The sequence below is a fragment of the Anopheles arabiensis genome, chromosome 2, assembly GCF_016920715.1.
Source record: "Anopheles arabiensis isolate DONGOLA chromosome 2, AaraD3, whole genome shotgun sequence".
NCBI lineage: Eukaryota > Metazoa > Arthropoda > Insecta > Diptera > Culicidae > Anopheles > Anopheles arabiensis.
In genome coordinates, this window is record NC_053517.1 from 50,432,108 (window position 1) to 50,453,201 (window position 21,094).

General features: G+C 40.2%; 1 protein-coding gene across 2 annotated transcripts in view; it reads right to left on the reverse strand.

Moving 5' to 3' along the window:
* The window catches only part of LOC120893959 (neural cell adhesion molecule 1), a 120,257-nt gene that overhangs the window by 24,640 nt on the left and 74,523 nt on the right, over nt 1-21,094 (reverse strand). Inside the window, exons 4-6 of one of the 2 annotated variants that reach the window (XM_040296219.1) lie at nt 8,913-9,045; nt 5,451-5,659; nt 4,857-4,858 (exon numbers count right to left, since the gene is read on the reverse strand). In XM_040296219.1, coding sequence (XP_040152153.1) covers nt 4,857-4,858; nt 5,451-5,659; nt 8,913-9,045 — 344 coding nt within the window. Of the gene's footprint in view, nt 1-4,856; nt 4,859-5,450; nt 5,660-8,912; nt 9,046-21,094 lie in introns of those variants that run through there. The other variant, XM_040296218.1, reaches the window with a different exon arrangement.

Genomic DNA, 21,094 nt, shown 5'->3' on the forward strand with positions numbered 1-21,094 from the left:
TTTCGTTGCTCGGATTTTGTTTAGTAAACCCTTGCTTTCTCTGTTCCACCAGCTGTGTAAGGCTTCTTGCAAAAAAAAAAAGTCAGCTAGGGTGCAATCGTTGACAAACAATCACTCGAGACGCTGGTGCTGGGGAAACGAGCCCTGTTTCTTGCGTTCAATCAGCCGGAAAGAGGTGATCTTAACATTGCCTGCTCTTGATGTCTGTGAGTTTGTTTTGTTGTGAATGAGGCTTGCAAAGAACCGTGGGGGAAAGAAGAGTAACGGGCTGGAAGGAACCAAGTTTTCCTCAATACCGGATCAATCAATCCTGCCAGCGGTTCAATGTTTTCCTTCCATTAGGTCGACCCACCGCCACCAGTAGCAAGAGGAAAGAAGGAAAAAAACAATGAGATAAGCACGAAGAACAGGAAAAACAAATCGTTTTCACAATGGAAGTCACCACGGGACCGTCCTAGACGGTTACGCTCTCCGTACCCTGGTCCTGCCACGGCTCATTCACTTTTGCACGATTGTTTGCCGGGGAGATGATGGCCAAAGCGACCATTTCTTGTTCCATTACTATCCTTGCTGCATCCGTATTTGATGGCCCGGGTCGCACAAGAGCAGCGAACGAGGTCGCTCCGGGGTCGTACGGAGCCCCGGAACGAATGGGAAAATAATCAATTTAACATAAATCGATCTGTTGAATGAGATGATTATTTGCAGCGCGCTCTGTTCCCAATCACCTCTCGAATGATTGCAGATGATGGCTGGTTGAACGGTATGTCGCACGAGTGCAAGAGCAAAAAGATCGATTGTGAGGACCGGGCGTGCTGGGTGTGGTTGGGCGCCCCAGCTAACAAGCACAAACAGTCGTAAGTGGGAGGTAGTTGAGAAATGCAACAACGGAAATGAATCGGTCAGATCTCGTTAGTAGAAAAGTTTGAGGTCACAACGATTAGTGCACCCGGCCACGGTTACTCTTCTCGAGACCGTTCCACGGGGCGTGGGTCAGCTGGACGACAAACAGCTTGACAGTGCTATAAGCCAAACGGCCAGGAATAATGCGACGGGATGGCAAACAGCAGCCTCGCCCACCAACGATTGTTACTGTGCCTCGTACTCGAGTGGTGAGTCCCTGCGCGTCCACCACCGGATTTGCAGTCACTGGCAGTCATGCGACAAACTCATTCCGCTTGCTTTCGCCCTTCATATTTACGCTTGCTCAGCGGGCCTCGGGTGGGGCTAGGGCTCATTTACCGGGGAATGAGTCGTTCGACAGAATTATTCCAGCAGGAGCAATACAGCAGCAGACCGAGGCCGGCTGGGTGAAACTTTTGCTTCGCCATTCACCGGATCTGATTACAGTTTTGTACAGTTTGTCTTCACTAGAGACAACAGCGGTGTGAAAACAAAACCTACACAAGGAACATTAGTACTGCCCCGGATGGAAAAGTCAGAGGCATAATGGAGAGCAAAACTTTAGCATAAAATCGTTTCTTTTGCTGTGCAAAAATGCAATTATCAGCTCAATTACTCCGCTGGCGGGGAAGTGAACTGTCTGAGCAAATTGAAATTGAAATTCATTTTTTTATGATTTGTGTTGCACTATGCTGTTTGAAAGAGGACAATTTAACAACTTTATCGTTTCCATTGCTCTTTTGCCCAAACCCATTGCCTCCAATCGAAACCAACATCAAATTATGACAAAACAAACGCCCTTTAATAGAGCGATAAAAAGTCATCGGTCAATCGTCAAACTCAGCACCTCGTGACGAAACGCTCTACGCTCGTGAAATCTCATCCTGGCAAGAGTTCGAAAAGACTCTAAAAGAGTAAATAAAACTCACTACTTTACGGTACATGGATCGTTACGCCGCAGCGAACGAACACTTGATGACTTCTTGTGGCCGTATGTAATGGAACCGCGTGCACAAGCCCCAGCACAGCGACACAGGCAAGCTGAAACGAGGAGGTCCGTTTAATAAAATCAAAACCAGCTAGCAGAAATCCCCAAGAAGCGACCGAGGACGACAAACCCTTCCAATTCCCTGCGACTACGACGACGACTTTTCTTCCGTTCGACCGGCGTAATGCGACGAATGGAAGGGGCGGACGAATGGGGGAAAATAACAAAACTCACATTATTACGTTATAAATTTCCACTTTAAAAGGTTATCTAAGACCACCTTCAGATGGCAAGTACCGATCCGCCTACAGTGCAGTGTGCCCGGGACGCCCGACAAACTTGTCTTCTTGGGGCTTCTGCCACACCTACGACATTTACGCGGCAACTCGATGACTGGTTAAACCACTGGCTTCAAGGATACTTCACCTCCCCTCAGTGAGTGTGGAGGGGTTTGGGCTGCCGGCAGAGCAGATTGCTTCCCATCGTAAGGGGTATGTTTGTAAACGGTTTAGGTTATTTTTATTCCATCAACTTTTCACTCACAACATCACACTCCCCCGTTCTGCTGGATGTTGAGAACACTTTTTTTGCAACAAGAATTTCGCCCTTACAATGTGTTGCTATGGCTCTGGGTAAGCAAATGTCGCAAAATGCATCCCTAGATAAATATGCGATTTTATGAGTGTTCCCGAGACACCGCCATTCAAGAATCGATATTCGAGCGGTTTAATGCGTACTAAGGGGTTTGGCGCAGCACTTTACTGCTGGTAGTATGTTATGATTTGATTTTCGCTAACAGCATGCTTGATTTTTTGTTATTGAATTTGGTTTGCCTAGATTTTGTCAGCAATCGGACTCCTGTGAGAAAATTTGAACGTTTTTATACCAAGAATTGTTGCAGTAACTCTATCAGTGATCAAAATTAAAACCGTTGTGCATCTTTTATTTTTTCTCAATCTATTTCCTAATAAAAGGTAGGGATTCAATCAAAAAATGAAACCCAGTTTTTCAGCTCAAATTTTTATTTGGCGAAATATTAATTTTGAATGTTTTTTAAACATAGTTTTTTCCAATCCTTTCTAAACAGGAATCCAATCCTTGTTCCAGGCTATCATTATATAGTCATTGGTTCATCCAATTAAATAGCAAAAAGTGAACTCAACACCCGTTATTAAACACAATTCCGTGGATGATCAAGCCACACAATTCTAATTCGTTGAATAAACATCAAGTTATGTTAAAATGCACAATTTTCAAATTGCCTCTATTTGTTGTGATTTTAAATTAAAATGACACCTTGTCTCGTTATACAGATGCTACCGTGAATCAATTTATTACAGCCACATAAAGGCTCAAACCACATTCTCTCTGACATACCGTGTGGCTTGCCCATGTACAGCAAATTAGATTACGAACGATTTAATAAAGCTTCAAATGATTCCTGCCATGTGTGAGTAATATTATTTTGATGTAATTCCAACCATGCCAGTTATGTTTTGTGTCTATGTGAGCGTGTGAACCGTGATATTTCATCTGTAGAGTTTAGCATTGCATGGCATTTTCTATGCTTTCGTAGCGGATCAGAAAATTCGGTTCGACATGGACCGAAAGCCTTGTAGCAGTGATTGGCAAGCTGCATGCTTTGCTGTTACATTTTTCACCCTCTAACTACATGTGTTGTTTAAGTCATGTCCGTCGTGCGTGTCGATAAAAGCCTCTTTGTGAACTCTTGTCAAATGTGTTACATTTATTTGCTCTCGGCTGGAAAAATCTGTCCCCTGTCGCGGTATCGTCTCAAGGTGCGTGGTTTGTACACAAATATCAATTTATTATCCCACTAGAACAGATGCTAGGTTATGGAGGAAGTGTGCATAACGAGTCGTTGCCAGTATAACCCCCTCTCCCCCCTATTCCAGACCCACACACACACTCCTCATCCTTCAACCGTACCCCTCTGCTAACACAACACAACATTCCACATGGGAGCGAACAAGCAAACTGTCCTCATAGTAGCATGGGAATTTCATAAAGCTGCTCCTTTGCGCGGACTGATAACTAGCATGGCTGTTATATCGACATAGGTTGTTCTCCTTCTCCCTTCATTCAGCTTTCCATTCCGATGGATCACATTATTCTCTTTGTTGGTCTTTTTCTCATCGATACTCGATACAACTCAAACAAGCCCAAATAAGGTCGCCCACAGCGTGCGAACTGATGGACTGTGACACAACGGTCCTCCTTCGGTACTCGCTTACGAGCAATCTTGACGACACTAATCCATCCGGAGCAGCGAATCGAGTGGCATTCGGTCGTCAAGATGTCAATTTGGGAAGTTTTGTGACCTGCCATGCCATGTCATGTATGTTTGAACGGACCTGCGAACGGTCCCGATTATGATTGGTCTATCTTTGATTGTGTTTCCTTTTTTTTTACTAGACACGGAACAGATCGAGCACTCGAAACGAGTTTTTGATAACGACCTCAATGATTCCGTTCGGTCCGGAACACTCTCATGCTCGTAAAGATATGTCACTACCTTCCCGAGCGTTACGTAGGACTGTATTACGTACACTCTACTACGATTCGCTGTAGTTTCTCTTTAACGACAGGCTCACGACGATGATGCTTTTAAAGCCTTTGTTTGATACTACCGCCAAATGAAGCACTGGTGCGGGTGGAGGAAACCAAAAAGGAACTATATTTCTATTGCATTGAAGTATACTTGGATGTTTAATATCCGGACGGGACGGTGTAAGCTAGTACGTAAAGAATCATCAAGCTGACCTTTATGTACTACCAGCATATCGAATTGGTCCCCGGTGGAGCGTAAAAGGCGAATCGGGCGTGGTTTTAATGCTACGAAGTACAAGCAAAGCTATTGATTCTGATTTATATTTAATCATTACACCGTTCAGTGGAATCGGCGATAAAGCGTTGTGGCTGTTGGTAAGCCTTTTCCCCAAACGACTATAGCCGAGCACGGACTCGCGCAACGCTAATGGTGATGATAAGTGACGCAGAAGGGATCGAAGTTCGAGGCAACGGCTTGGGGAATACTTTTTCACAGTCAAGTGATTGATAACTCGAGAGTAGAGCTAATACATTGGCGTGAAAGATGTTGAATGCTTTAAAGAGGGGAGTTGTCTTATTTCTGCAATAGCATTTCAATGACCAAACGTTAAGGAATTCTGGTTATATGAAGAATAGTAACAGATGATTATGCAAATTATTACTTAGTGGCTGTAATTCTTCTTACTATTGAAGAGCAACTATCAGCGACTATAATTGATTTAAATATTTAGTAGCAGGTGAGTGAGTCCTACGTTTGAGAACGCAATACAAAGTTTGTACCCATGACGGGCATGTTGTTAAGTCGTGCTAATTGTCGATTTTACCATGGGACCGGCACTGCAATTACTCTACCCAGTGGCTCTTAAAATTAAATGTTACTAAAATAAAACAGTGTCACACCAATGATTTCTCATTAATCAAAAGCAAAGACAACCTTACAAGAATATTTTCTTTATGTCGAAGAAGTTATGCGTTAGTATTCGCTTACCTATAATTGTGAGATTTACAACACTGTTTCTAGTCTGTGCTACGATGAAATCCACACGACATCGATACATGCCGCTGTCGGTTTCGCGTACATTTTGCACCGCCAGTTCACCCGGTTCCTTTTCGAACTGGAAGTAGGCTCGATCACCAAACATGGAGTCGTCCGACCAGCGCTTCGCTGATCCCACTTCTCGGCCACGTGTATCAGCACTGCAATGAAATTAAAATTAAACAATCATTAATCAAATATCCTTCATGACATAACAATAATAGAACGTCGGGCGACACGATTGATAGACGTTGTGTTGAAGATATATTTATATATATCGAAAAAAGCTTATTTCACTGACCGATGAAACCCCAGAACACAATCCTCAGGCTATTTTAAAAACAGTAAGCTTTTCCAAAACTAAAATCATTTTCTTTGAATTCATACAATTTCAAGAGATTGTCATCTTCCATCACACAGTTTCTAAAAATAAAATCAAAAGCCACTCAGCGTTCCTTGCTTCTAACGCACAGTTTGCTGTATTTCAAGACAAATCTCAATCAAAAACTGTGATGCTGTGTGCGCGCTGCCTTCTATCGTCCACCTCCAAAGTACCGTGTGTCCTCGTGGGAGCGGAAACTTCCTTACGATCCTAAGGTAAGACCACCAAACACGGACCGACACTTCAGACTCTCGTAAAAAAGAACAGTACACCGAAGATGAATTATTTATTCACACCATAAGAAAAAAAATCCTCACGAACGAGAGGCAAACTCATCACGGCATATCGTCACGACCTTTCCCCACCCAAGGAGTTGAGATTGCTGGCCGGCCGCGAAAGGACAGCAAACCAACCCAGGAAACATGATCTACATAATTGATGAAGAATTGATTGAAGTGTTGCGAAATTGAAGTATAGCGAGAAACATTGTCGTCACCCGCAGCCGATGATGCGCAATGTCATCTACTATTGCGCTTATTTGGAATTGTTTGTCCACCGACCGTTTTCGGAATGCTGGGTGCGTAGTGTTGGATCGAAGTTGGGTTGACAATCGGTGGAAACAATATGATTTACGCTTACTGTGTTTGTTTGCACTGATTTCCGTTGGTGGGTTCTTTTTCTTATTGTGATTAAATAAACAACGACCATTTTCAAATTCTCCTTCCAGCGTAATTTTGGAAATTTTTCTCTTGTTTTAATTATTGACTGTCATCTCGTGATGTAAGGTTGTTGCAAACATTCTAATTAATTTAATTAATTACGCTAGGCTTATTTGCATAAGAGTAACTTAAAATTAAAAACGTTTAAAATGATTGCAAGATGTTAATTTTAATAAGGTATTTAACCACAAATTTGTTAAATAAGTAGATAGGTGAAGTTTTCTATGGATGGGATGTTTGTTCTAGGATTGCTTAATCCTTTTACAAACTTGGCTTTCCGTGGCTTATTAAATACCCTTAGCTGTATAGTCAGGTAGGTAATGAAGTTAACAAATGTTGACAAAAAACGCGAAAAAACTGAAGTTAATGAAAACATTCGAACAAAAACGTTTATCTGACGCAGTTGTGATCTATTCCGAAGGAAACATTACTAAAATGCATGTTCCTAATTAATTTTTGTTGAACAACCTATCTATCGATATTCAAAAGACACTTTTTATCATATGGTATAGCATTTTATAGTTAAAGGTTTATTAATGTGTAAATTTTAAATGCTGTCACGAGAAAATTCTTGTTGAAGAAAAAAATACATAAAACAAACAACTTTTGACAAAGTTGACACATTTCTCAACGGTTTGTTTATTAGATGTAATAAACATTAAAGCATAAAGAAAGCTTCAGTATAGTAGCATTTTGTTCTACACCATACGTGACAAGTTTTGTTCATATAAATTGCATATAGCAATGCTATGATTCATAAAACAGGTAAAGAGTTCTTTTTTTTTATGCAGAATGAATGACTTGTATTGTATTGTGCATGTGGAGGGTTGTTTATTGGGCTGTAAAACTCTGTACGTTACCTACAAAAGTTAAGTTTAAGAAAAATCCATTGATCAATGGCCGTAACAATACATAAAAGAAAAAAAACAAAAAAAAATAAAATAAATAAAATAAGGACCATGCTATTGTTTCATAAATAGTGGCACCCTTCATAACGTGTACCCTTTAGTTTTTCGTAAAACGAACAAATCTAAATGCTCCGCAAATACCTCTTTAAAGGAATAAAATCTCGCATAACGATCAATATCACTTGAGCTCCTGATATGTTTTTCAGTGCCGATGTGAAAATAAAATCACAATCGGTTAACATTGAAAATTTCTTTAATTTTGATTTTGCTTATGCAAAAGCGAGCATCGATACTTAGCATCGTGTCATTTGCAAAAACTGTGTGGTATATTCACGTTTGTTGATCAATGTATTGATCGTAATTTGGCATAATTTTAATGTATCCAAATAGTTTGTAACAAAAAGAAAAATAAAAGAAATGTTTGCTGAATTTTTAAAAATATACGATGTCCTGTATTTTTTTATATCTGTCCCGTTGTTTCATCAACTTCATCTGGTCAGCCTAATCTCTTTAACATCCGTATTATGTCAGATAATCCGACAAAATTCAATACTTCTTCTTCTTCCTTTTCTTTGGTACAACAACCGTTGTCGGCCAGTGACTTACTGATTACACATAGCAGGATGATCAATCTTACGTATGGGGGCATGGTCCATTCGAGGCTTGAAACCGTGACGGGCATGTTGTTAAGTCGTTCACGACACGTTCACGTTCACTGTATCACGAGACCGGCTTAACATTATATACAGAAGTAAAAAAACACTTGTCGCCTCATAAATATGATTTTAAGGTTGTTTGACATTACAGACAGATATTGAGTAATGTTATGAACAAATTTAAATGCTAAAAAATTATGCTGAAGCAAACCTATGATGAAAACGAGGGGCTGTTTTGAACAATAAAATTCATATTCGGCGAATGTTATGTGCAGATTTTAGACACAGGAATTACTATTTCATCATTGATACAGATTATGCTTATTGAAGGATAATTTTCAAACGCTAGAAAAAAATTTAACACAAAACGTTCATATGCACTTTTCATATGAGGGTTTCTGATTATGATATTATTATGTTATTGGTTCAGAGCATGTAAAACCATTCCTAAAAATATATTTGTTTAAATTAGCATAGTTATCATTCTCGTTGTAGCTTTTTGGCAATCATATAAAATTAATAAATGATTTAGTTTGACTTATAATGTAGTTTAAATTAGAATGTAAATGTAAATTAAAGAAATCATGAACGTTGCGTTTTTGTTCAGCCGCATAGTTGTACAGTCGAAACCGTTCCTCTGAAATTTGTACATTTATTTGCTTTTATTTTTAAATTAACGTTTCTTACCCCACCATAGTGGTACACGTGTTTCAGTATTGTTTTGCGACTGTAGTCCGTAATCGGCTTACCTGTATATGGGCGATCCTTTATCTTCCCGATACCAGAGCACCAGTACGACATTGTCACCCGGCTCGTGTGTGCTGACGTTGCACGGGAGATAGATTGTTTCGCCAACCAGCGCCTCCATCGCCACGACAGGAACTGCAAAAGAAATTGAAACCAGAAAGAGGGACACACGTTAGCTAGGGGAGTGAAACATGTCAATTCAGCTTGACAACCAGCGTGTGCTAGTAGCACTGACGGCGGCACTGCAGAGCGTGTCCAGGATTTATGTCAATATTTTTGTCAACTGTTTGCCAATATATCCGCATGGGAGGCTGTCGGAAATGAACGGAACCGCTGGCGCCGAGCATGAAATGTTCATTTTTTATTTTTTATGTTCTGTACGGCCGTGTGTGTGTGCGTGTGTCCTTTTCAGCACGCTTCTGTGCGTCTGGGGTTCTTTTTCCCAAAACGTGGGCGTGCTTTATGCATATTACATTCGATTGTTGTTCCACTTCGAAGTCGTCCCCATTTTGACGGGAACGGTTTATCCTTTATATTTTTTGTTGGGCTTCCTCCGCCCGAATGTGAGCGCGTGATGTGTTCGTTCTGGCGGTTTTTATACTCTTCAATGCCCTCCAATATCGACGATTGGATACCCAATCATGCCACTGCAGGTCATTCAGGAAGTAATGGTAGTGGCGAAGATAAAAGATTCATACAACAAAACTCAAATGAATATTCAGGATGCAGCATCCCGAAACGACGACGAGTCGAATGTCCGCAATGGGATACGGGAAAGCTGCAAATAACACAACGGCAGCAGAGACTAGTGAAAAAAAACACATACACACACACATACACAAACTTCCCAACTGATGAAGTCTGTCTCAGTTTAGTCTCAGCCATCGTTTACTGCCACAAATCGTCCCCGAACGCTGTCGGTATGTCGCGGGATCGGTTTCCTGTTGCCCGACCACTTCTCTCACACACCTCGGTACAGCGTCTCTGTGCGTGTGTTTGAAATCATGAAAATGGACCCGGGACTGGCCCAGCAGTACCTTTCAATGAGACGAAGCACACAGTATTGAGCACGCAAAAAAGGTCCATTGGGTGCTGCATAAAGACGAAAGGATTCTGAACGAGGCAAACAATCCCCGCTGGTGGAAAAATGGAACAACGCACACACATCGGTACCCATAACCCACCACGTAAACGTGATCCTTGTTACTCGGCTTATCCCGTGCTGGCACGGAAGCTAACCAACGACTTGAATTCATCGCGTTGATAAAAACAGGCTCCAAGCCCGGGCCCGAACCGTAACGGTGATCCTATGCTGCGTCACGTCGAGGCTCGCTTGTAACCGGGATAACATCGGCTTGAGCTCAGTTAACATAGCGGGGCCACACCAGCGACCCGTGCCATGTTAACCGGAGCGTCCGTCGTGTTCGAGCTTCGAATTTTGAACGTGTTACCTGTCCTTTTTTTACCAATCTCTTGACTATATAACCAACCCATACAATGAAATCGGTGGAAAGGTTTTCGTTTTTTTTTTTTCAAAACATGAAAATAGAGGAAAATGACTGAATTTTACCCTTTTGAGCTTGTAGGCCATGGCCGATTTGGAAGGTGGCGATTGTTTGCAAAGTGGTTAGAGTTCGTCACGGACACTGTTTGAGATTAAATTGTGAGGGCTAATTTCGTGGTTCTGGCCACCAGCACGATTACGGTATGATGGCTGCCAAACGATTTTGTGAATGATGATTCGTGGAATTTAGATGTACAAAATTCATTTCAGCCAGGTCTAGTCACTGACAGTGTTTGTTGAGATAAGTTGTAAGTACTTGAATCCTGTGTGGGATGAGAATTGCGTACAAACTCATGTAAAATAGAGAATCGAAAATTCACTTAAAATTTATTAATTCGAATTTATATAATAAACATTTTTGTCTATAATGATTAAAACTTTTGCTGAGGTGATAGGTTACAGGAAATAGCAGAAAGTTACAGGGGATAGCTCAAATTAAGCTACTTGCTTAACCATTGTCCATCTTGATGTGTGAAAAAACACTGTACATTCCAAGATATTTTAGCCAGTGTTGTTTGTGAGGAATGAATTAAGGAATCAATTAGAAGCTTATCTTTTGTTTGATGTTTAATAAATATTAAATAAATAATGACATTATCAAGAATAGTTACGTTTGTTTAAAACCGTGTTGTGACAATTGTAGAATAAAATACGCTACTTTTAATTAATAACATAACGTAGGGGATTCTGTTAAACCGGTTTGTTGGGAAGTTTTGGATAGAATGCTACATTCTCAATATTATACATGGTTAAACTTTTAGTCAGAGACTTACAGATAAATTTAATATTGTACCCAAAAAGTAAGAATTATCAAAACATAATAAAAAAAAAATTATTTAGTGGCAACGTTACATTTACTTATTTGTAGGACGTTTCTCGTTTCCCTAGTTTATTAAAATAAATTCTTTTTTTTATTTTGAAACTTATTTTTTAAAATGTTGTGAGGTAAACGCTTTTTGCTTGCGAAGAATATTTTTTTCACCCGAATAAACCTAATTCAATACACAACTGAGTATCTTGGACCAAAATGCTTTCAATTCAACAAAATAGCTTTGTTTCTTTACCCTTTAAATGTGATGTCATAATTTTAAGTCATTCCAATTCCTTCATAGATATAAAGAAAATATTGTTAATATATAGGCCTAGTAGAACTTAGTTAGTTCACATTTAACATACAATCTATCTTATGTTTACGCACATACAAAATCATAAACATTATTATTCTTCGAAAAAGTACTCCAATTTGCAACATACAGCAATTATTGTTGTTATTTTCCATCATGCAATCAACAACTTGTAAAAGAACAAACAAAAACATGGTAAATAAGAATTGTGAGCTTCAGCTGAATTAGTAGAGCTTCAGAAAAATACCTTTCAATTAAAGGGAAATGATAATGAAATACTTGTTTTTTACACTATTGCTGAGTACGAGAACAAATGGTTCATTGTAATGTCGCGAATCGCCAACAGTAACCCCCAAAATTAAAATAAAAACCACTATAAAACATTCATACTCTTTGAAGAAGAAAGAAAAACCAATCATCTATTACACGGTCCGTTTTGTACAAAATCAACCATGATTGTTGTTTGCGATCCATGGCTGGTGTTTCAGTTTTCCCGTGCCAGCGCTTTTGTGCACATTGTAGATGGCCAGCCAGTGAAATTGGTGTGTTGTTTTTCATTTAAAATATCATTCCCATTTCCTGCCGGCCTTCACCGATAGGGAATTGCGATTTGAATATCGATATGAAAACCGGGCTTCCCATTCGCTCATTTCTACAGTTGAGCGAATCGGTAACAATTCATGAAGTCATCAAAGAGACGGCGCTTGAAAGGCCGGAAATTGTGTCCATTAATGGGAGCTGTGGTAAAAATATGGGGAGCCAGTTTTTCGTTGGGTTAGATTGCCTCTCGGCCTAATGGATACCTCTGTTGCGAATGATTGAGTTTCATCAATTGGTGTACAGTCGCCGATTGGTACAAAACAAAAGATCTATGGGCTGGATAGACACGAAGGAAAAAAAGATGATCGCATTCGGGTATGGAAATGTGAAACTAAGCGGCGATAAAACAAACCTCGGGAAGGTGAGTAGCAATAGCGGTATAACCAATTTATCCCACTCGGCTCACTTCTAGAGCTGAAGGGTCTGCTGTAAACGTATGTACCGCTTGGACCAGTAAGGCTCCGGTCGTGTATGATCGATAGAGTCGGCCAGTCGGATGGTAAGCCCAGCAGCTAACCAGAAGGATAGGGGGTTTGCTTAAGCGGGAAAGAAAAATAACCCCAAATGGACAGTTTGGATGGATGAATGCATAAATGGAGGGACGGTTTTGTCGAATCATATGTTTAGTTATGCTGACGTCATCAGCACAATAAAAGAAGGCTTTCGGTTCGTGTTTGCTTCATCAAGTTTTTGCAGAGGCACACTTTTTACTCCACATTCGTCCGCTTCTCGCAAAGGAAAGCTGATCTTTTGCCACACACTCGCATCGCAAGGGACAAGTTTTGACCGTCGGTTCCGAATAGTAATCCATCTGGCGCGATTCAAGTTGCTGGTTTACGATGGGAAAAATCCGGCATGCACAATCAAAGGATATTACTGAAATTACAGTGATTTTTACGACGCCTGCTAACCCACGACAGATGACGGAGCAGATTTCGTTCAGAGTGTTTGTGGGTAGCGGTAAGAAATGAAAAAGATACAACGAGCAGTCTGCAATTTGGTTCATTTCAACGAATCCGGTTGACCAGAAGCAATGTGGTGGTACCAGATGCATACATGAAACGCGGCCAGTGTGTGATGGTGTAAAACAATTTACTTGTCAAACCTGACCCAGCAGTACCGGTAGTTAAATATTAAAGAAATATTGATATGCTGATGTGCGATTTATGCATGGAAAACATTAGCCAAGCCGCATCTATTGGGCTAGTATTAAAATAAAAGCGGTTAAGTTTGTATGTTTCTTGCCAAGCTCTAACGCAAAATTGCAAAATTGAAGATTTTCAGCATTTTGTTAAACTTATTGTATACAGTCATATAATATATTGAACGTGCGTGATATTTTACCAATCTGTATCATTTATATGATCTAACTTAATTCTTTTTAGTCAGTCCTACCAAAATTGATCAGATGTCCCGGTTGGAAGGAGTAAGAGATAATTAGCCGGGAGTGTACTTCTAGCGAGCTATGATTTGCGGTATTGCCCAATCAATTAAAAAAAGAACATAATTTTTTGAGATATTTTGTTAGCTACTTGCGTTGCAGTGATAGCAGTGTTATGTATTTTTTGGCCTGTTTTTCTCGTTTGATATTTGTTTTCAAACGTTTTAAGATGAAGTATCCTTTCAACTTATCCAAAGCATTATTTTCGTTTGACTGCTGAAATTGACGCATGCCTATTTATCTTTTGACTTAAACATCAGCAAACAAGGAAAACCAGCCAACGAAGGCTAGTTCGCACACGAACAATTGTCAGAGATGATTTGCATTTAAAATGTCAAATAAATGACGATAACACCGAAATCATGCCATCGAGGCAAATCTAATTTATGTCATTACGCTCTTTCTCTGTGACAGGTCGGGAATGTGAATATGGCAGTACAGAGGGTGAGGCGAGGACATAATGCTTTTCATTTAATATCCCCTCTTCAGGCTGAGGTTACCCTCCATTGCTTACACACAGACAGACATACACACACACCCACGTGTGATGCTCATTTTGGATATTCAATTGGCTTTTTCACACCGCGTATTATATACACGGCACGTAGCTGAAGTCGCATCATCGATTCACGTGATGGCTTTCCGGTGGCTGTCACTAATGAAAATTATCACCACAAACGTTCGAGTATTATCAACGACTTCGGTCCAGACAACTCTTGCAGGTTAGCATCGGTAGGCAGTGTCTATGGGGTACATTCAAAACGCTCAAAACGGCTCGTTTGGCTGCGCTGAAATGATCGATGCGTTTTGGGATGCACTTTATAATGAGCTGTGAATTGAAATTGCCCTATGTGATGAAGGTAAAACATATTTTCCATCTTTCTCATTGCTTCGGGCAAAAGGTGCCCATTCAATTGATGGTCTGACAATATTTGACACTCATAAAGACTTTTTAACATATTTTCAAAAAAAATTAAAGCGAAAGCAATCATCGTTGCTAAGTTGCAAACATCTGCTCTAAATCGGTAATGAACGGAAAAATCTTCCTTTGTGCTACACCCAGCGTGACACGTTTCCAATGAAACGTCTTATCGTCTGTTCAATAATATTACCAACAATAAGCTGCTGCTGCCGCTGCCGTGGGCGGAGATGTAAGGCGCGTCAGGAAAAATCGTGAGGAAAAGATTCTTTCCGGCACCTCAAACATACGGACAGGAAGATATGTTGCCTTTCATTCGCTTATTTCACTTTATTTCTGTCTTTCTTTTTCGAACGTCTCTCGGCTCTCCTGCTGGATGTGAAGCGTGGTAGACAAATTACAAATAAGATTACGATTATTATTTCCCAAACGTCGAATCCGATTCTTTGCTCTATAGAAAGGAACTGATTTTTTCCTCCATGCCTTAAATGCTATCAAGCGGCAAGACATTGTGGCGCATTTACTTCCTTTTTACCGTTTTTTCTTTTTTTGGTTCACTTCAAACGAGACATTCACAACCAAACACTGAGCACTCCTTCGAACAGTGCGAGATACATCGGCAACAGCCCGCGAGCAAAACAGGGACCAATGTTATTGATTTAGCAAATAATCTCATGGAACGACAGACGAGACAGGTGGAACGTGGCGTCAGCCGCATTGTCGACAATCAACCGACACCGCCATCCAGAAGCATCGAAATCAACCAAACCATCGAAAGACAATCGGTGCTGTCGTTAATGGTGAACGATAGACCAAAGCGGCGTAACCGCGCGTGCACTCACTCGTGAGCACATTGTGGGACGTTTGATGATCGTTGCGCGGCAAATCTAATGGAACGAAATGATAATCTGGCGCTCGTGATGGCATGAAACGGATCACCGACCGAAGGATACCGCCAGTTGCGACCGGATTACTCGACAGAGGGTTCCGCTTTAGCTTGCTTTGCTAACAGTAATCGCGCTTCTCTTGGCTTTTCCTCGGTAGCTAAACTCCGACACTGCTGTACAGAGCTTAGGCTTGTAGAGAAGCCAAAACGCGTAGTGAGCTGTCGTCCGTAGCACAACAACGGAAACTAATCTTGTGCAGTTGTGATTTGGCGAAGGTTTCACATTAAGTTTTGGCTGTGGTTGTACGATTGCTCCTTTATTTGTAGCTCATTCTCGGTGTCTTGGTATGGTATGCAGGCCCGATAATATTGAGGCATCATTTTATCGGTTCATTGGACCGGATGCACTTTTTATCAGGAAAATGGATACCGAAAAATGGAACTGATATCTTTTTCAAAGTGAATATAATGTCACAATTATTTATACTTTCGACCAATGGGGGATAGAAACGTGGTTGATGTTATAAAATATGTATGTTTAAAAATAATTAATTTACCATGTTGTGCATACCGCTGGTAATATAAGGCGTTATCTAGCATAAAACGTTTTACAATATCAACTAACAATTACTTATTTGATATTTTAGTGTTGATTGTTTTAGGAAAGTAAGAACTAATAATCCAGTTGATTAAAACAATCGCTTCGTTTTGTTTGTCCACATCTAATCTAATCGATCAATTATTACATAAATGGTATAAAATAAAAGCGACCACCCACAATAACTGACCAAACTTGGAAAAATACTCCAAAACACTACCGATTAACCAATTGACCGCAATCAAAAGATTGCCGTCACCGTTGTGGGCAGATCGGTTGCCCGGCTTAAGCTGACCGATCCTTTTTCCCAATTTTCGTTTGAAGTTCATTCCATCCCTTTTAACCGTTTGACTTCGCTTTACCTCATCCAAAGCATCCCGGGGTACACGTATTGTGAGTTATCCAGCCATTTTCCATCCTTTCCAAAAACCCCAGAACAGAACCGGCTATATTTCAATCGATAGCCGGTGCGATGTTGCGGCTACACGGCTTAACCTACGGGGAAGGCGCTCCAGTTAAGATGCTGTGAAATTGAGGACACAAATCGTTTGAAGCGAACCGCACAGCGCCGGGTTCATCCGTTCGTCCGCTGCCCAGCTGCCGCCCTCCCGCCGGTAAGGTCAATTAAACTTGTATTCCTCGATTTGATTGGTTCTTTGATTCCGTTTTTCCATTTCTGGTTTGTTTGAGACGAGCAGAAAGCGTTTTTGCCCCCTCCATTTAATGCTGTAACGTCCATCAAGATTGTAATGTCGCTTGCTGTTTTCATTCCATCTCCTTACCTTGACCGAAGGCTTTGCCAGCCATGCTACTCTGGGGATAGCGTCGGTTTGGTGGCCAGTGTGACTTTTTTGTTTGATTGTATACACACCCTCCATCATAATCAGCCCGCTTGCCCCCGGTGGATGTGGTTCACATCGATTCGAATAGGTTGTCATCGTTTTTACACCGAATCGAACGAAACTTTTCAACCGGAATTGAAACGGGCAGGTTTTCACAGAAGCCCGAGAAACTTTGAAACCGAAAAATAATACGATCCAATTAAAATATAATTAGGCCAATTTTAAAAGGTTCCCTTGCGAATCCAATCGGTCCCTCGGGTCCGGCTCGAAACGGTACGAAATAATATGAAACTGCTGAACTGCCCTGCCCTGCTGTGTCCTACTGCGCCCACCCCCGAGGATACGAGCAGGTGCGGAATATTCGAGGCTGGGATAACGTAGCTAACGAAGCATGTCGCTCACTGGTAGCAACATTTATGCCGGCCCTGAAACCTGTGCCAACGTCTGACGTCAGAATATCAATCAGTGTTGGACAGGGTGTAAAAGTGACGGGAGAGCGGTTGGATTGTTTCATGCTGTTTTGCAATGGGGAAAAAATGGAAGGTTTTTCTTATGGAAAACGAGCGTTTCATTGTGCGGGGAATCTAATCTGAACAGAGACTGATCCCCCAAAAGGTATGTTTTTTCCTAGAACTGGATGAAAAAACTATATTTGATTTTTGTCTACAAATATTTTATCAGCTCCTGCTCCTCCCTTACCGATTCGTCACCAACGTAATGGGATTTCCCAGAATCGATGGATTTGATATCGGTTCAAACAACAAAATACAAGATGGATTGCAAAAAATGCTACTACGCAGTTCAGAACCTTCGTTGAATTGGGAATATTTAAACAAGGCAAAAGCCTTTGCAGCTTTATGTAGTAATGGAACAATTTTTCGGCAATATGTTTGCTAAATCTTTTTTTCCACGATATTTCAGAGTTGAGTTATCTAAAACTAGCCTTTTTTAAATGAATATTGTGAATTAAAGCTCAAATAAATGGCTTAAACACTTTTTTATTTTTTTATCAGCTGTCGGGTAATTTGTAAATTTTAAATAGGTCGTATATTTTGTTTTATTTTGAAACCACTCAGTTTTATTTGTTTGAAATTTCATAGACATTAACAATGGTTTTACTTTCTGTGCATCATTTGCCGAGATTGTAAAGCTTTTATGAAAGAAACCAATATGGAAATGAAACAAATAAATTGGCTGAGACACGTGTTGGCGCCATGGATCCGAACAAAAAATAGGATATAAAGATATCATTTTCAGTTTCAATGAAAAACAAAATGCAATATACAGATCTGAATTCTCTGAGCTAAACAAGATAACAACTTTTTATGCGAGTAAAAGTAACGTATCGATTCAATGTGAAATATACGTTCGTAGTCCTTACTGAACGTGTGCTCAGTGCTTGCTCGCTTCGATTGTATACAAAACATCGTCTCAATAGCACATCGCATGCCTAGTTATGCATTTACCTCGTTAAAATAAGATTTTGATTTCAAGCACTCTGTTTACATTGGCTCAGTTTACGAAAATCAATATAATGGTCAGAGAGAAAATCAAAATAATTCCGCGGGGATGTTGGGAGCTCGTTGTTGTAAAAAAGAAAGAAATAAAGAAAGAAATGAAGAAAGAAAAATGTGTAACAATGACAACTTTTCTTTTCGTTCAACATTTAAACAATATTGTGAAACCTTTGCTTTGCTGAAATGTTGCAGGATGAGTGCATTAAGTTTTTTACCTCAGTTCAATTTTGAAATGTACATTTTGTTTCGCGCTCCTCTCTGCTAACGCTACGCCATTATCATCCTCAGCTGAACAAAGAGTACATTCTCGCTATCGTACTGGCTTTTGATGTTCGATGGCAGCGACACCATCAAAGATCAGAATCAAAATTAATTAAATGGAAATGTCTTCCTGCCAAAATTTCCGGCCTTTATGGTGACGTATGCATTATTTAGTCTAACTTTGCTGTGTTGTTTCTATCGATCCGCTATGCCGTGCAATGCTGCAGTGAATGCAGTGTATGGTTTTTGGGGTTACCAGCAAATCGAAGAGCAACTACCCGGGTATGGAAAGTGGGGGTTGATCTAATTAAATTAATTAGCACTTCGTTTATGGGATCATTTGCGATATGGTACGTAAAGTATGACGCAATGAGTGTGTGCTCTATGAAAGCTTTGTTTCGACAGCGTCCTATTAGTCTGTTAAAAGATGGGTAAGCTTTTAACTCTACTGAGATTGTATCTAAAAGACACAAAGTGACCGAATATCAAATTGTTGTTACAATTATTCTCAATATTGACAAGTATTCATTTTTTTACTTATTGGTTTTGAAAAATAAACTCATATTGTCCAAAGCTTAACATAGTTTCTAGATGTTTATATTGGTGTTCCCAATTTTCTACTTCATCATCCTGAACGCGTACATAACAAACACGCCTCAAGCGTTCCTTTCGTTTGTTCTACCCAATCACGGACGGCCACTTGAGCCAGTCGGTTTAAGTGTGCCACACCGAAAGACATGAAAGGGAATTAAATCATCCTGCACCATAAGCCGACAGCCTAAAACCTGGTACACACCTGCAACTCTCGCTTACAATGATGGGTGGTGGTTTGGTTGGTATGAAACGGTAGAATGAATGTTGAGCGTTTGTTGGATTTGTGGATCTGAGCTTCAAAGGAAAATGTTTGTGATTCTATAAGTCTCTTGTCCATTTTCATTGATTTATGTACAGTTTTATTGCATAAAATTGTTTTAAGAAGATTAATTTCTATAGCCAAAAGCATCTTTTTCAGCGATGTACGGCTTTAGAAATTTTAATAACTTAACGTTATACTTCATCAGAAATTGTTCCAGTTATGGTCTATATTTTTAAATTTCTCTCTGACAGTTTCAGTGCGATAAGTTAGTTTAGTGGAATGTGTTTATTTTCAACGTAAATACACCACTGCTAAACATGCTCTTTTCGCTACCACAAGTACATGATGTGCATATCCATTATGTTACTACCCTACATGAAGCAGCATGTAGAACGAAAGCTCTTAGCTTCACATATCTGATAAGTTTGAATGATTCTATTTGCTGCAAATTTTACTCCTTCGTGTGGTATCAAAATATTTCGAAACACCGTGTTTGTGAAGGTTTTTTTCATCATTCACTCTACCTTTTTGTTTGCATGTAACGGCTTGTCAGTCATGCGTAATTTGAAGTGTCCGGCTACTGCGGCAACCATCCACTCGGGCAGTAGATGTTATCGAAAGCGTCAGCAAAACTGTTGTGTGCGGTGAGTGACAAAGTTAAGCGATTGTGTACACCAGCAAAAACCATCGCCGGCCATCCATTTTAGCTATGGCCTGATTCACCTCGGGAGCAGTGTGATGAGCGTTGCTGATTGGTCTGCTCTGTTCGTGAAAACTTGGACAAGCAGCACAACACAAAAAAAAAGGAACAGTATCATCTCTTGCCCTATTAAGGACACTACTTTCAAAAGCTGTGGGGAATAAAAATAGGCCTACAAGAAGCTAACCAGTGTGATGTTGAAGGGTGTTATGTGTATGGGAAAAGTTTCGAGCTTCATGCCTCATCGGGACACTGATTAGAAGTGTCATTTTGGTGCGGAGGAGGTTCGTTATGGCGGTGGCAGCTGCTCTGCTGGCTCTTACACAATTTACGTCACGTAAGAGGTTTTGTGTCCCAAAATCTGATAGTAATGTTGAAATTGCCGATCATTTAGCTATTGTTAGGTTGTCCGTGGCTAATGATAAAAGCAGAGTTGGTTGTCAATTTGTCATTTTTTAACTTTCTTATGGCTTGTTCGTAAAGGAAAACATTGTCGGGCACAGTTTCAGTGCATATGTATCGCAAAGTTGTTAGAAAACCAAAAAAGTGTTTGTTTTTTATGTATTACTCGTCAATGAAGGACTTTTACATAACTTTCTAAACTCACAAACTTCCTTTTGGGTTGAAAATTATTGCTTTTATTTAAAGCATCTAACTGATTTAATAATGGTTAAACAATACGTAAATGTATTACAGTAAACAAAACAGCAGCTTCATTTCATATTGATATGTTAGGAAAGTAACATTTCTGCTACCAAAGATGACGAACCAACACAGCGACCCGGCGAACGGAACAGAGAATCGTGATGAAAATGCCTCCACATCCGTCAGTCGTTTGTTGCTAGGCCTTCCGGTGAGCTGCCTCCCGAACTGAAT